The 14152-nt window shown below is 44.4% G+C and overlaps 1 protein-coding gene across 2 annotated transcripts; it reads left to right on the forward strand.

Annotated features, from left to right (window-relative positions):
* The first annotated feature begins 284 nt into the window (after positions 1 to 284).
* ADM (adrenomedullin) lies at positions 285 to 4107 on the forward strand. Of its 2 annotated transcripts, none has more exons than XM_064425531.1 (4): positions 285 to 1342; positions 1924 to 2037; positions 2335 to 2475; positions 2964 to 4107. In XM_064425531.1, exons 2-4 carry the CDS (start codon positions 1940 to 1942, stop codon positions 3265 to 3267), a joined length of 543 nt encoding a protein of 180 aa, XP_064281601.1. In that variant the 5' UTR covers positions 285 to 1342; positions 1924 to 1939; the 3' UTR covers positions 3268 to 4107. The 2 variants fall into 2 exon arrangements, with proteins under 2 accessions (XP_064281601.1, XP_064281602.1); XM_064425532.1 differs by having other exon boundaries at positions 1927 to 2037.
* Positions 4108 to 14152: the final 10045 nt, after the last annotated feature.

Consider the following 14152-nt stretch of genomic DNA (forward strand, 5'->3'; position numbering starts at 1 on the left):
AAGACAGAGTCACGAGCACACGCTCACTCACCTGACTTTTGAAACACTTTGCTTGGGGCAAGATGCGAGAGAAACTTCTCACCAGCTCATTCCTTCCTGCCGAGTGTCTCTCGCCGGCCAGGGGACCCTGGCGCCCCAGGGCGCAGATCTCTTGGGGCATTTCCCTCGGTGCCGCCGAATTTGCACTGCGACAAGTAAGCGGAGACACAGTGCATCCGCTGCTGGCTTCCAGCACCCCCTGCGAAGCCGGACCTCTGCGTTCTGAAGCGTCACGGAGCAAAGACCTTAAAGACTGTAAAAAACCCAACAACAAGGTGCTCAGACTAAGGTTTTGCCGCTGGCCAGCCGAGAAAATGCTGTTAGAGATCCCGATCCTGCTCTGGTTCAGCTTTCTGACCGGGAAGTAACTGCACTCACATCCGCGAGGTTTGCGGACTGGGAATAGCACAAGGCACGGCGGATCTTCCCGGCGCCCGTAACCCCAGGCGTTCCAGTGACCCCATGTTTGCCCCAAAGCAATGCCACTTGCTCTGTTCCGAGGCAGACTGGGCTCTGACCTTCACTTCCCAAAACCATTTGAATCGTGATCTACTTGAATCGATCAAATAAATCAAATTCATTTTGTTAGACAAAATAATGCACCCAGGTTAAGTTGTGTATATTAATGATGCCAAATTTGCCACCTCACTACTTAGGTAAAGAAGGCTGCCATTCCAGTTACTCATTATAAATTCACGTTGTCCAAATATGGGTTTATTTTTGGAACTTTGATATTTGATGGATTTTCATGGATTTTGGAATGGATTGAATCTGGTTTCCACTCCCCTGCTTTCACCCACCTGAAGCTAAGATGTCTAGAATCAGAAATTATTCTACAGATAACATAAATATAGTTATATTTCGGCAGTTAAAACCTCTCTCCCCAGTAAAACAGGCTGAGGGGCTCATCGGATTTTGCAAGTTGTGCCATGACTCAGAATCCCAAAATCTGCCGTTATAATTAACAAAATACCAAAGGGGTTGTTTAAGATAATTTTCAATAATCCTCTTATTCCCCCCCGCCCCCCCCCCCTCAGTGTTGCCCCCAGTCCAGGTCAGAATGCTTAAGGAGTGCTTGAAATGTGGGGGTGGGGGGGTGCCAAAAGAGAGATCGCCCAGCCACGCCAAGGTCCACCCACTTCTCAGCGCTGCTCTATAAAAGCGAACAGAGGAGCGCAGAGCTCGGCAGTGATTACTTCACACACACACACACAAAGGAGGAGTTCTCGCTCCTCAGGAAACCCTGCAAGCTCGGATCGCTACTACAAAAACATTTGTCTCAGTGGATTATCCTCACTGTCAGGTAAGAGCTATTTTTTTTCCCGTCCTTGGCAACAACAAAAGATTCAGGGGAGGTGGAACGCAAGTAAAACTCTACTAAATTTGGACTGTCTTGAAGAGTTTGGAGTTATGCTGTGGAGTCTTGCACTGGCTCTTGGCATCAGCTGCAGTTTACAACATAAGATCCAGAACTAGCTGGTTCTGCGTGTGAAGTGGGAAGAGGAGCTATCAGGGAATAAACTTCCCGGCAGCAAAACACTTGCTGGAGTTTGGAAAGGATGCGTCCGATAGCCAGCTCTCTCTGATCTTATGGGTTTGCTAAATCCTAGTGCGAGCCGCTGGGGGTATTCTGGAAATCCTGCTGGTATTCAGCCGCCTCTGCAACTAAACTCTCGACAAACGTAAACTTTGGAGGCTCTGTTATTTACTCTGTGATAAGTTGTTGAGCAAATATTAGCTTCTGGTTCATATCAGACACAAAGTCCCCGGTAGCCTGGGGGCTCTGCGAGGGAAGGAGCTCTCTGGAATCACCAGGAATAAAGGACAGTCCTTACTTGACTTTTATTAGCAAGCACGCTTATAGTTCTTCTCTTTTCCTTCCAGCAGGAGCCCAGCCAGAATGAAACTAGTTCACGTAGCCCTGCTCTATCTCGGCTCTGTGGCCTTCTTCGGGGTGGATGCTGCAAGGGTGGACGTAGCGACAGAGTTCAAAAGAAAGTGAGTATCGGAGCGCGCCCTCCTGCCAGCGCCCCGCGCCGCGCCTGGAGCCGCCGAGCCCCCGCGCCTGGCTCCGGCAGCGGCCAGAGGCACTGCATTCCCTGCAGGAATTGCAGCTCCTTAAAGGCCTCGAGCCCTTTTAGGAAACACTGGGGGGGAGGAAAAGGAAAAAAAAAAAAAAAAAGGGAAAAAAATCTCGGCGCTGGCAAAGATTTTCGCTCCTCGAATCTATTTGGTTTGGCTCCCTCCCTGCAGACTTGCGATAACAGGCTCTCCTCTTCCCTTGTGCTCTTTCAGATGGACGAAATGGGCACTAAGCCGAGCCAAGCGGGACGTGAAGCCTGCGGGCTTGCTCCGAGGGCTGGGGGCAGCCGCCGACGTGCTGCCTCTCATACGCACCCAGGACGTGAAGGAGGATTCCCGAGTCTCTCCTCCCAGGTAAATTCCAGCCCTTCCTGGGCTCGGGCACTTGCTCGAGGCAGTGGAAACTTTTGGGGTCCCCTGGTTTCCGGGTGTTCAGGGTTATTCTCGCTGTTGATCCTCCCCGCCCCAGAGGCAGGTCCTGCCCGGGCTGCCCATCGTGCTGAAAGCAGCCTCCCGCCTTCCTTTCCCCGCGCTCTTCAGCTGGCGGGAGATAGTAGCGCCTTTGCTGCGAAAGTCAGATATAAATAGTAACTTGAGCCCTGGAAGCATAGGAAAAAGTAACAGCCGTAAATCGGCGGGGCCTCTCCTCGCATGGGCAGCAGGCTCTGCTCCGCGGAGGGCACAGCCGGGACTGCCGGGGGCAGCCGGGCACCGTCGGGACGAGCCCGTCTCCAGCCTGGGGGCTTCCTACCCTGCAGACCCTCCCGTTCCCTCGCCCACCGGGCCCCCTCCTGCGAGCCCCCCCTGCTCTCTTCTCACGCCCGCTCTCTCTCTTCCTGCAGCAACCGGGAGGATGCTCACATCCGCGTCAAGCGCTACCGCCAGAGCATTAACAGATTCCCCCACTTCCAAACAAAGGCGTGCCGCTTCGGGACGTGCACGGTGCATTGGCTGGTCGACGAGCTCCACAGGGCGGCCGTCAACGACAGGAACGATGCCGCCCCCCCAAACAAGATCAGCCCCCAGGGCTACGGCCGCCGGCGGCGTTCCCTGCCCGAGCGCCGCAGCCCAGCGCGCTCCCCCAGCTCCGGGCGGCGCCCACGGACGCGCCGGGCGCAGCCCCTCGCCGCCTTCCTGGGAGTCTGAAGCGCCGCAAGACCCGGCCGCGGCCGCCTCGACGGATGGACTGAGGCACGGGCTGAGATCCGCCAGGATTCGCGGAGAGCGCCTGCCCGGGCGGGACCCCGGCGCGCCCTCCGGGGGAGCTGAGAAGGGCAGCGGACGCTGCGCCCCCCGCCCGCCACGGGCTCTGGCCCGCCCGGGCCGGGCACCGCCGGCTCCCGCGGCCGCCGCCGCCCGCGACGCCAAGGCGCCAACGCTGCTCCCGGGGGGCCGGGCGGCCCTGGCCGCCCTCCCGCGCCCCGCCGCCCCCAGGAGGGGATGCTCAGGGGGGGACCCGCCGGTGGGCGACGGGCCCCGGCCTCGCCCTCTGCCCCCGAGGGTTGGAGGGTGCGCGTCAGCCGTGGGCAAGGACAGGCCGCCCACTTCTGCTCTACCCTCTGCGTTATGTGCACCCGGCAGGGAATCGGACACTCTTCAGTCCCTGCGGGGACTGCGATATACTTGAACGTCACAGAGAGGAAAAGTGCAATTGTACGTGGATTTTGTTAATTATAAGTGCGGTGTGTGTGGATCACGAGATATGCATTGGTATTTAAGATTGTTCTGTGCCATGTCTTTTTTTTTTTTTTCGGAAAAAATATATTTTATTTTTATACGGTTTATATATATAAATATATATATATTGCATAAGGGCATTTTAAAACATTGTATCCCCTCTATTTTTCATATCGTGAATGTCAAACGTTAAACTCTTTTTCCATACCTTTTTTTATCTTGCATTCCAGACTGGTGAAAGATATAAAGAATGTATCAGCTGTTCTCCATGGGTAATATGTGAAATAAAATAAACACAATTACATAAAACACTTCAGTTATGTTGTCTTTAGTGGGGGCAGTGGTCAAGATGAATCATTTCTCACTGTGTTCAGCCCTACTCATGCTAAGCTAGAACGGCAGTCCTGGGACACACCAAAACTCTTCCCTTGCAAACTTTGTTAGCAGCCACCTTATCTCATCAAATGGAGTAAACTCCGAGCCAGAAACGCATCCTAAAATTCCAGGGCAGGTCTGTGGAGAAGGCTCTAAGGCTCTTTTCTGCCCACGTTCAAGCCAGGGCTGAAACATGTCACAGCTTGGATTGATCGTGCAAGTTTATTTTTTGCCCTAATTAATCAGAGAAACAACTGCACACTTCAACATTGCACAACAAAGTAACAGATTTATTGAGGCAGCACGTTCCAAAAATGGTCATGGCAGCTTCCAAGGTTATTTATGTTGAAGGATTTCCTGGGCCACAGTTCAGGTTAAAGTTAAACGGTGACCGGTTCAGTGTGGGGAGAACATTTTGGATAAAAGCTTAGCATGAGGGATTTTGTTGTTTTGTTCTTTTTTGTTGTTTTGTTTTGTTCTCGCTCTATTTTTTTTTTAACAAATTCCAAGCAGAGACCAGAAAACAAATGTGAAACTGAACCTTATTAATGCACCACCAGCACCATCTATTGGTGTCTACTCCTTGCACTCCAAGAAAACAAACCTGAAACCTAAACAAGTGTATTTGAATAACTTCTTGGGTGAAATGAAGCATTTCCTCTATTTTACCATATCTCTGAACATGGTTAACATATAGAGGAGAGGACTGAGGAACAGCAGAACTCAGTGCCTTTAGAATAAATGAAGTGGGGATTTAATTTTTTAAAATCTAATATTAAATTCCTCAAGAACATATATTTACAAGAAAAATTGAAAAGAACTGGCAATGACACCTTTCCAGGAAACTGCTGCAAAAATCTTGGGTAGGGATCTTTTGATGTGATACTTGGCATGTAATCACGATTTTTCTTTCCAAACTTTGAAGTTCTGCTCAGAATTGCCTATTTTTAGTTACTTTCTAAGCACTTTCAGCTAAGATTTTTGAAATCCTGAGAGGTGGGTTTTCCACTTGAAGCATTATTTTAAAAAGAAAGAAAATCAAAGATAATGACACTTTGACAGTTTTAATTACCTGTTTGTTAATAGCTGGAAGAGAATTTACCTGTCTCCTGCCCTTGGCCTTCTGATCCAGATTTTGCAAGATCTAAGGAATGACACAAATGCATGGACAATGTATAGCTGCCAGCTGAGAAACAAGCAAGTGGAACCTGGAAATTAGAATTGTTGCTGTTACAAGTTTTGTGGTGCTTGCACTGAGAAATTACAATGTGTAGGTGAAAGATCCTACTCAATGTACACAGCACAAGAAGACAATGGCAACAGAACTACCCCATTTAATAGCTACAACGTTTTCCCTATAAGTTCCACAGTTAGTATTTTTACCATCTAAATTTTGGACAGAAGGCTGGATTGGGCTACAGTGTGGTTAAGTATGTACTTGCCATCTAGTTCCTTTTGTTTGTACTGATCTTTTCTTCATTTCCTGCCAAAACCCCACGCAGAGTACCTTTTCTTCCCTCCTTTCTTTTTCACTGATGGAAAACACTTCACTCAAAGCTGAAAGACCCTGCCCAGAACCAGACAGGGCTCAAACCAGCCAGCTGGTGCAGGATGGCACAATTCTGACCTGACTGGAGTTTAGGAAGTGCAACTTGTGTTTGGAAGGACCAAGAGCACCACCTGCTGCGCCTGTAAGGGGAAGCAAAACTCTCTGCAATAAACAGCAACCAAAGAAAAGAAAGATTGGGGTTTTTTTAGTTCCCTCCATCTTTGAAACCATGTGTTTTAAAGCACAGACACTGCTGGAGGAGAGATGTCAGAAAGCAGTGAGCAGCCCAAAGGTGGCACACTCTTTGAGTGTAAAGAGCAGCCAAGGAATCCCTGGAAACACGATGTCAGTGGAATTTGGTTAACCTAGGCTAGATAAGCTGGAGGAGAATGGCAGAGCAGGAGAATGGTAGGCAGGGACTCTTTCCCATACCCCAGGCTCAGTTCTAGGTTTCAGGGAATGGGTTTATAAGGGGTAGAATATATCAAGACAGCATCCTCTCTTCTCATCCTTTTCTGCACCAGCCCCAGGTGTAAGCTGCCCAGGTGAAAGCTCTTCCTCCTGCCCAAGCAGGGGATGATACTGAAAAACCCTGGTGAAGCATCTTTTCACTTCATCCCATAAAGCAAAATGTTGGGCATGAATGCTTAAATAGTGGCTGAAGTTCATCCATGATCTAGATTAAAATCTCTGACAAGTGTAAGGATTTGGGGCTTCAGGGAGAACAAGACTGTGAAACAGCACATGAAAGAGAGCATCCTCCTATTATAGTAGAAGTTCAAGAAGAGCTCTGTACTTAGGTCAAAGCCAGCTTATGCTGTAATGTGTCAGATGAGAAGTGGAAGATGTCATCAAATGCCTCCAAAATCAGGAGTATCTGTTTACACACCACCTTAGTTAAAATATTCGTTTCTAAGAACAGTCTGGTGTCCCACAGGACAGTATTTCAAAGGCTGCTAAAAACATGACTCGAAGTTCAAACAAGGCTCTAAATTAAAATTAAGTTTTGCAATGGTAAATATGTATTGGAGCAGGAATTCATCCTTGTCCACCAGTCTGTTCAAGAGCAGATGCCAAAGGAGTGGTCACCATTCTCAGCACAGCCTCTACAGCAAAGTGTCAGAAGAGTTTGTGGAGTATTCTTTAGGAGTGATTACTCTGTTTTGTACCTACCCTGGGGACACCCTATGGCAGACAAAAAAAATATATTCTATTTAATTCTATTCTATTTAATTAATCTATGCTATTCTATCCAAAATTCTTCACTATAGACAATTTTTCATTAACAAAATGGATTCCAAAGGCTATTTTTATTTCAGAAAGTTTTTTGGGCTTCATTATTAGTTCTACATGGAATGATGGCAAGGTGCCTAAAATGTTGATATATACAAGGACCTCCCCATGAAGCCCAAGTGCAGGTCCCCTAACCTGGAAGAGAAAAACAAGGAATTATTTTCCTTTCTCCAGTTGGCACCACAACATTTTCTTTAAGCAGCCATGTCACGTGAACAACCACAAAAATTGTTTGTTCTCCAGTTACATCAGAAAGTGGTGTGAGTTCTTCCACTGTTACCTAGGAACAACTTCTACTGCATCCAAAAAGTGGAGCCACTGGTGTACTTTCAGATGATTATCAAAATCTGCAAAGCATCTCGGTCCATGCTAAGAAGAACTGCAGTCAGGTGCCAGATATAAACTCTTTCTGCAAGCACAATGACAGAAAGGGGAATACTAATGAATACTTTGGCACATATGAAGCCTTTTCTGGCTCATTGAGTACCCCAAGGACAGCAAGTCATAATTAAAGCCAATAATGGCAACTCCAGACAGCCATCCAAATAGTTTCCTTGTGCCGTCAATTCACCGTTTCATATTATCTCACATCATACTTAAGTAGTGTGGAGCACACAGGCATCAGGAGAAAGAATTCCAGCATGACTGAGTACAACCAATAAGTAAATCCAATTATGCCTAATTAAAATCTATTTATTGCATTCACAAGGGTTTGCTTTTATTATCCAAATATTTTTTAAGGAACAGGGCTTTTTTCCCCCCAAATAATTTGTGTCAGCTTTGAAATTGTTTTAGTCTTTAAATACTTAATTCTTTGGAGTGAGGCCATGTATCCTTCATGAGAAGAAGGAGCATAATTTGTTCATGAGGTAAAAAAACTTTGCTATGTAAAAGCCTTTTTACTACAAACTATGTACACTAGTCAAAATGCTTGGTAATGTCTCCAAATGAAAAACAAATGGTCCCATTAAGACCAGAATCAATGTTAATGATTTGATAAGACTGGAGTGTTTTGCATGCAACATTCCCAACAAACACAACAGCAATGAGGATGCCAAATGAATTTTTTAGCTTTTTTTTGATTCTGTGATAACTTTTACAAAACATTTAACTAGACCTCCTTGAGTCTCTCATCCACTTACAAAATCCTGGGGTTTTCCAAATTCAAGAAAGATCTTTTGTACCCACTGAAGGCACATATTTTGTAATAAATTCTGACTCTGAGAATAGGTTTGCAAAATAAGTATTCTTCCAATACTTTCTGTAAGTTGTCACTTTGAAAATTACACGCAACTTTTCCATCAGTTATCAAAAGGTTTTCATTTTCTTCATACTTTTCTAACATGGTGTAAAAAGCAAACAAACAGATGTCTGGGTCTTAATCTCTGATGTCCAGCAGTATGGGCAGAAATGGGAGAACAAACAAACCGGATCTTATCTGTTAGTTCAGGAGCACACTGAGCAGATCATCAAACAAACATGCTTATTGTCCTTTTAAGAGGTGCTCACTGGGACAGGAGTTCCATGACGCTGAATCACTCCAAGACTGAAAGGCAGCATGTAATTCATCCCCCTGCTGTTACAGCCCAGCACAGGAGGGTGTGTGCACTCCTCGTTCCCCCGATGTGACCCAGCTCTGGTGTCTCTCTGCTGGAAAGCACCAAACTCTCAGAGGCCACCACACTTCCCTGCCTGCCCATGAGGGCTCAGGAGCAGCTCTGACTGCACGCTGGAAGAGGACAGCTGCACCTTGTAAAATATAATAAATAAAAATATGTCTGTTCTCTTTAGAGACAAGGAAAAGGTGAGGGATTTTAAGTCCCTTTTCCTAAGTAATTTTTCTCCCGAGGCTGTGCAGCCCTGCATCTCATTCTGCATAAGGAACACATTCATAATCTGGCCTTTATTGATAAACAACATGAAAAATATGCAACTGGCATATATCAATAGTCCCCTTACTGCCTACAGACATCAGACATGCTGGTGTGATGAACTGGTGAGCCAGATAGGAATCTTAGCAACAAATCCCAGGCCTGAGACTGATCCCATCTAATTGAAACAAAACTTCTACTGACTTCAGCAGGAAGAAAATCTAAGCCCCAGCTTTCTTTCAAAAACATGTCTATTTTTATACCAAAAGGACTGTATTGTAAATTTTGCTTTATAATTCATTTATTCCCAATTTCTCATTTTGAACACTGAAGAAACTACTAAAAGATACAAGTAAGGAATGGGATCCCTGTCAAAAAGAAGGAACACAAATTCAGACTCTCCATTTAATCTGAAATGAATTCAGCAATGTATGCTTATTGCTGCTGCTCTGAGAGGATGTGGTGCTGCTGGCAGTGACAACTTCAGCAAAATACACGCGTCAAGTGTGTCACTAAATGTGTTCATGAGCAGGGATGGAATCCCAGAAACTTCCAGTGCTCTTGTCCAAAACCCAGGCTTCAATTTTTATTTTATGCAGTAGGACTTTGGAGTGTTTTAAACAGTAAGACTTTATACAGTAGCATTTCCTTCCTCCTCTTTCTTCTCTTTATGTTAAAAAAACCCAAAACTTGCTACCTATTTTGAAGTGCTGGAAAAGGATGTATCTGAACAGCTCAAGTGAGAGAGGAATTCCATAGCTCACAGCAGAGGCTGGCAGTCAATCAAAGTGCACACACCAGCACTTTGTTATAATATTTGCACAACGCCATCAATATCTGTTTAATGAAGGATATAAAGAGATTTGCACAAAGAAGTGAGTCCTACAGAGCTGAAGATGATTTACTGAGAAATAGTTTGTGTCCTCTTACCCCAACCTGATTTAATTAACTCCTGGTAATGGGGGAAAAACAACCCCTTATGTTACAAGTGCATGAGGGCCAATAAACCTGATTTATTGTCTCAACCACACTGCAAGACAGACAGAAACAAATGATGCGTTTTTTCCATGGAATGTTGTTAGAGTGTGTGCACAAAGATATTTTCCTTCTCCTGGTGCATCTGTACAACTTTGCTGCCATCTGCTGCCTCCTGAAGACAAACAAATCACTCTAAAATGAGAGCTGCATGCCAGTGGCACGGAGCTGCTGCCAGTGGGGAGGGAGGCCTGGCTTTAAAAGTGTTTTATAGCTGCCCTGGGCTGGTTACTCAATATGCTGAGTAAGGCAGAGACTCAGATTTTTCATTCCTCCTGAGCTTTACTCAGAAAAAACAGGAACAGCACAATACCTTTATATATTCTGAGGAGATGGAGAAAGGAACTATCCTGATACTACTTTTGCCTTCTGGGCTACCAAGAGAAAGTAGCAGAATTTTTTGAGAAAATACTGCTTTCAAGGTGTGGCATGAAGAGATAAAAGAACACTGGCTCCTGTGCTGCACGAAGGACCTATTTATTGAAGAGTAAAGAAGGCTGAAGTTAGAAAACACCAGGAGTGCCTTTTCAGGAGAACTCATGGTAGGAGAGATATGCACATGCTCTTCATTTCTACACACAGAGCTCTTTCAAAGGCAGGAGTCAGGACAGTGTGCTGAGTCAGACTGACCTGTTTCTCTGCCTCAGGCATAAACAACACCACCTCAGCAGTAGTCAGGTATGAGCTGTCAGCTTCCACAATCAAATAACATCTAACTGTTATAAACAGAAGGGATTATTTTCAGGAAAAAAAAATGCTGCATTGAAATCACAGTTGTATTTACTCTACATAATTATGTAACTTATACACACTTAATATAATACAAGTACCCTTATTTTAATGAATGGCATGTTGCAAAATGTTTTCATTGTAACATATAGTCCAAAAACACACAAGAAGGAAGTACCTTATCTGTTTGAAAGGCTGCTTCGAATTCTACCTGAGGAAGCTAGAGACAGTAGAAATGGCTTTTAAAAGATTGTAAAGATCTCTTGGCTCATATGAGGGATTTTTACATTTTGTTTTAATCCAGCCTAGAAACTCAACCAGGCATTGAAAAATGGACCTTCCATCAACATAGTTATTTTCATCTCTATGACTGTAGAGTTTCTTCAAAAATTATCTTCTGTATGATGCTGATATAGAAGATGCAACCCTTTTTTCATAATGGATTTAAAGTACTAGCTGAAACGCTTTGGAATCAGTGCTGGTTACCTTTTCTCTCTCCTGGACACACAAGGCACTAGTTAGGGCACACCATGGACCTTCAGCCAGGAGATTACTTCATGGACTTCACATGGAAGCACAGAAACACAGACAAGTAAACACACTTGCCCAGGCTTGAGAAACAGGACTGCTGTCACCTCCAGTATTAACCATGCAACCCACACACACATCAGACCTCTTCCATCAAAGCCTGCAGTTCACTGGAGGAGGCTCCCACGTGAGAACCCAAAGTCCACTGAGAACCTAAAGAGCAGTGCTCAGCAGCCAGGTCACCCTTCCTTCAGTCCTGAAACAAAGGCCTGTGCAAAACCCAGTCTAAACAGTCCTACTGCAAAACCAGTTGCTAGGGGACTCCAGATTTCAGCCAAATTAGTATTTTGAAATAGCAGCTTTTATATAAAAGTATGGTCAGAAAGGGTTTCAAAATGCTATTTCAAATTCTGTTCTAGGTCTTGTTTTGTTTTCCAGTTAGGATTCCATTTTATTTTCTGACTAAAACCACAGAACTTTGAAGCCACCAGTTGCTAAATTAGACTGGATTTTAACTCTGACAGCTCTCATGTATTCAAGGTAAATGGGGTGGAGAGAAAAAAAAAATCTATGATGGGGAAAGGGACCAGAGTTGTGTGATAGGTCACATCAGAGATGCTGAGGGAGAAAAAATTACCTTCCAGGTCAGTGTCCAGCAGCAGCAAGGAGTCAGCATGTTGGACATCATCAGGAAAGCTACTGAGAATCATTAAGGTGGTAGATGAGGTGAATGAAAGTGAAGTGTCACTCATCCAATCCTGCAATATTACAGCAGAGCTGGGGAGGTGGGGAAGGCCCTGAAACTGGCAGGGGAATGGTATCACAGATAACAGTAGCAAAGCAAATGCTACAGGCAAGAGGCAGAGCTGTGCCTCCTAATGCAGTGATGCTGGGAGAGTATGAGAACAGACCACAGGAAGTGGCCAGGTCCTCACAGTGTCCCTGAACTGTACCTCCTTTCACTGCAGGAGACTGGCCCACACATTGCCCCAGCCAGGCTGGGGTTCTAACCCAGTCAGAAGTGTCTAACAACACTTCTTGTGTTGTTGTGAACAAAGCCCCTGTGTTGAGCATCCCCTCCATGCAGGAAAAGCCACTCTGCTGTGCTGTACTGAGAGAGTGAATGCTGGCTGGGCTGTAGCAGATGACTGGAAACTGGCTAATGAGGGTGTGTGGGGTTAGAAACACACACACCATAACAGATATCCACAGGTCTGCTCAATCTGTGTGCCCACACACCCTCCAGCAGCAGCCTGAAACTCTCCAGGACTGAAAGGTTAGAAGAAAGTGACCTGTTCTCAGTGAGGCCTTGCAGTGCAGATAAAAAAGAGACTCAAAATCTCTGGAGGCAGAACAACTGGCATTGAAGAGTCAGTAATTGTTACTACTGTCACAAGTACTTGGGAGGATTATAGAAACAACTGTTTAACTACTTCAAAAGTGCTGCAGAGTGGAATAAAACATGTGAATAGGAACTATTCTAGCCATGTTCTCCTATCTCTTAATTGCTGCTTGTTTATGAACAGTGTGTCAGTGCTTCTTGTCAACCACTGTAGCAAGAGAGAAACCACTTCTTTTGGCTTCAGTTGAGAACAGAAGAGGTCTGTGACATGACCTATAGCTTAACTGAATGATTCAATAAAAGAAAAAAATGCACAGGTAAGAAGCTGCTTCTTTGCTTTCATGTGTCTTGCATAGTTTTGAAGGCACAAGGTTTTGTTGATGAAGGGCTTTACTTTTACCCCGCTTTCTTACCAGCCTCTCTGCTGATGAAGGATGAATAGGGAAAGTGTTGACCTTTCTCTCTATGTTCCAGTTAATAAATACAAATAACACTTTCTTGTATCTGTGCCCAGTTTGGATAAAACACAGTCTGATAGATACTGTATCCCAGATGTTACATCTGATAATTAGGCAGCTTTAAAATGTAACATAGCTGAATGTATTAAAACCACTAAAATAAAATTAAACCTTCATCCTGGTCATATTTTTTTTTTCTGCAGGAAAACCCAGGTTTTGCCTTGAAAAGGTCAGAGCAAAGAAGCAGCATGGTGATGTAGAGGAAGGTAACTTTTAACTCTGCTTGTCTGTATTAAATACTTTTCAGTAAAGTGCTCATTAGTTGCCTATCATAGGCAAAACAGCCAGTTGGTGAGCTCTGTTGCTTTTGTGCATTCTAACACACTTCTAGCATGATCCAGAAAATCCAGGCAAGGGGTAATATATGTGATTACATGACTTGTTATCTTAAATGGTTTCATATGTGGTATTTGCTCCAGTTATTTGACATGACTCAAGTTGACCTCATTGTTTGTATGCTTGAAAGGGAACAATTATGCAACTGCTAAATGGTATGGAAGACAGCAGTGCCACATGAGACAGGAAAGAAAATAGGAATGCAATGTCTACTAAGCTGTCAAAATGTCTGACACCAACATAATAAGTTTATTTTCTTTGTATGGTCCTCTACTAAGAGTAATGAAAAGCTAACATTCATGCTGTAAATCTGGATTAATCATGACAACTTGTAGCTTTTATTGTCATTTGGAACCTACAATTTTTGTGGTTCTTTGTATATTTTCTGACAAGTTTTGCATTTGCCAGAATAACAAAAAATAAAATTACTAAAGGAGACAACAGTGGCTCTAAAAATAGCATTTTATGACAATGCTGTCAAATGATAACATACATAAAATGATGCACATGTATCTTTAGTTACAAAATCTTTGTATATACTTAATGTGAGTTTGGCAACATCTTACGGAGGATGTTGAAGCAAGTACATCTTTAGTTTTATCAGTGGTTTACAAAAAACACTGATGAAATAACATAGCATTAGCTAAAACTAGACAAAATGCAAGCACTATAATTTTCTTGTTAATGCTGACCTGCTTGCAATGTATTTGTATTAACAAGTTAGAAAAAGAAGGATGGAAGAGTCCTGGAAAATTCACTCGTATCTATTTAATCTGGT

The sequence above is a fragment of the Passer domesticus genome, chromosome 6, assembly GCF_036417665.1.
Source record: "Passer domesticus isolate bPasDom1 chromosome 6, bPasDom1.hap1, whole genome shotgun sequence".
Classification (NCBI taxonomy): Eukaryota; Metazoa; Chordata; class Aves; order Passeriformes; family Passeridae; genus Passer; species Passer domesticus.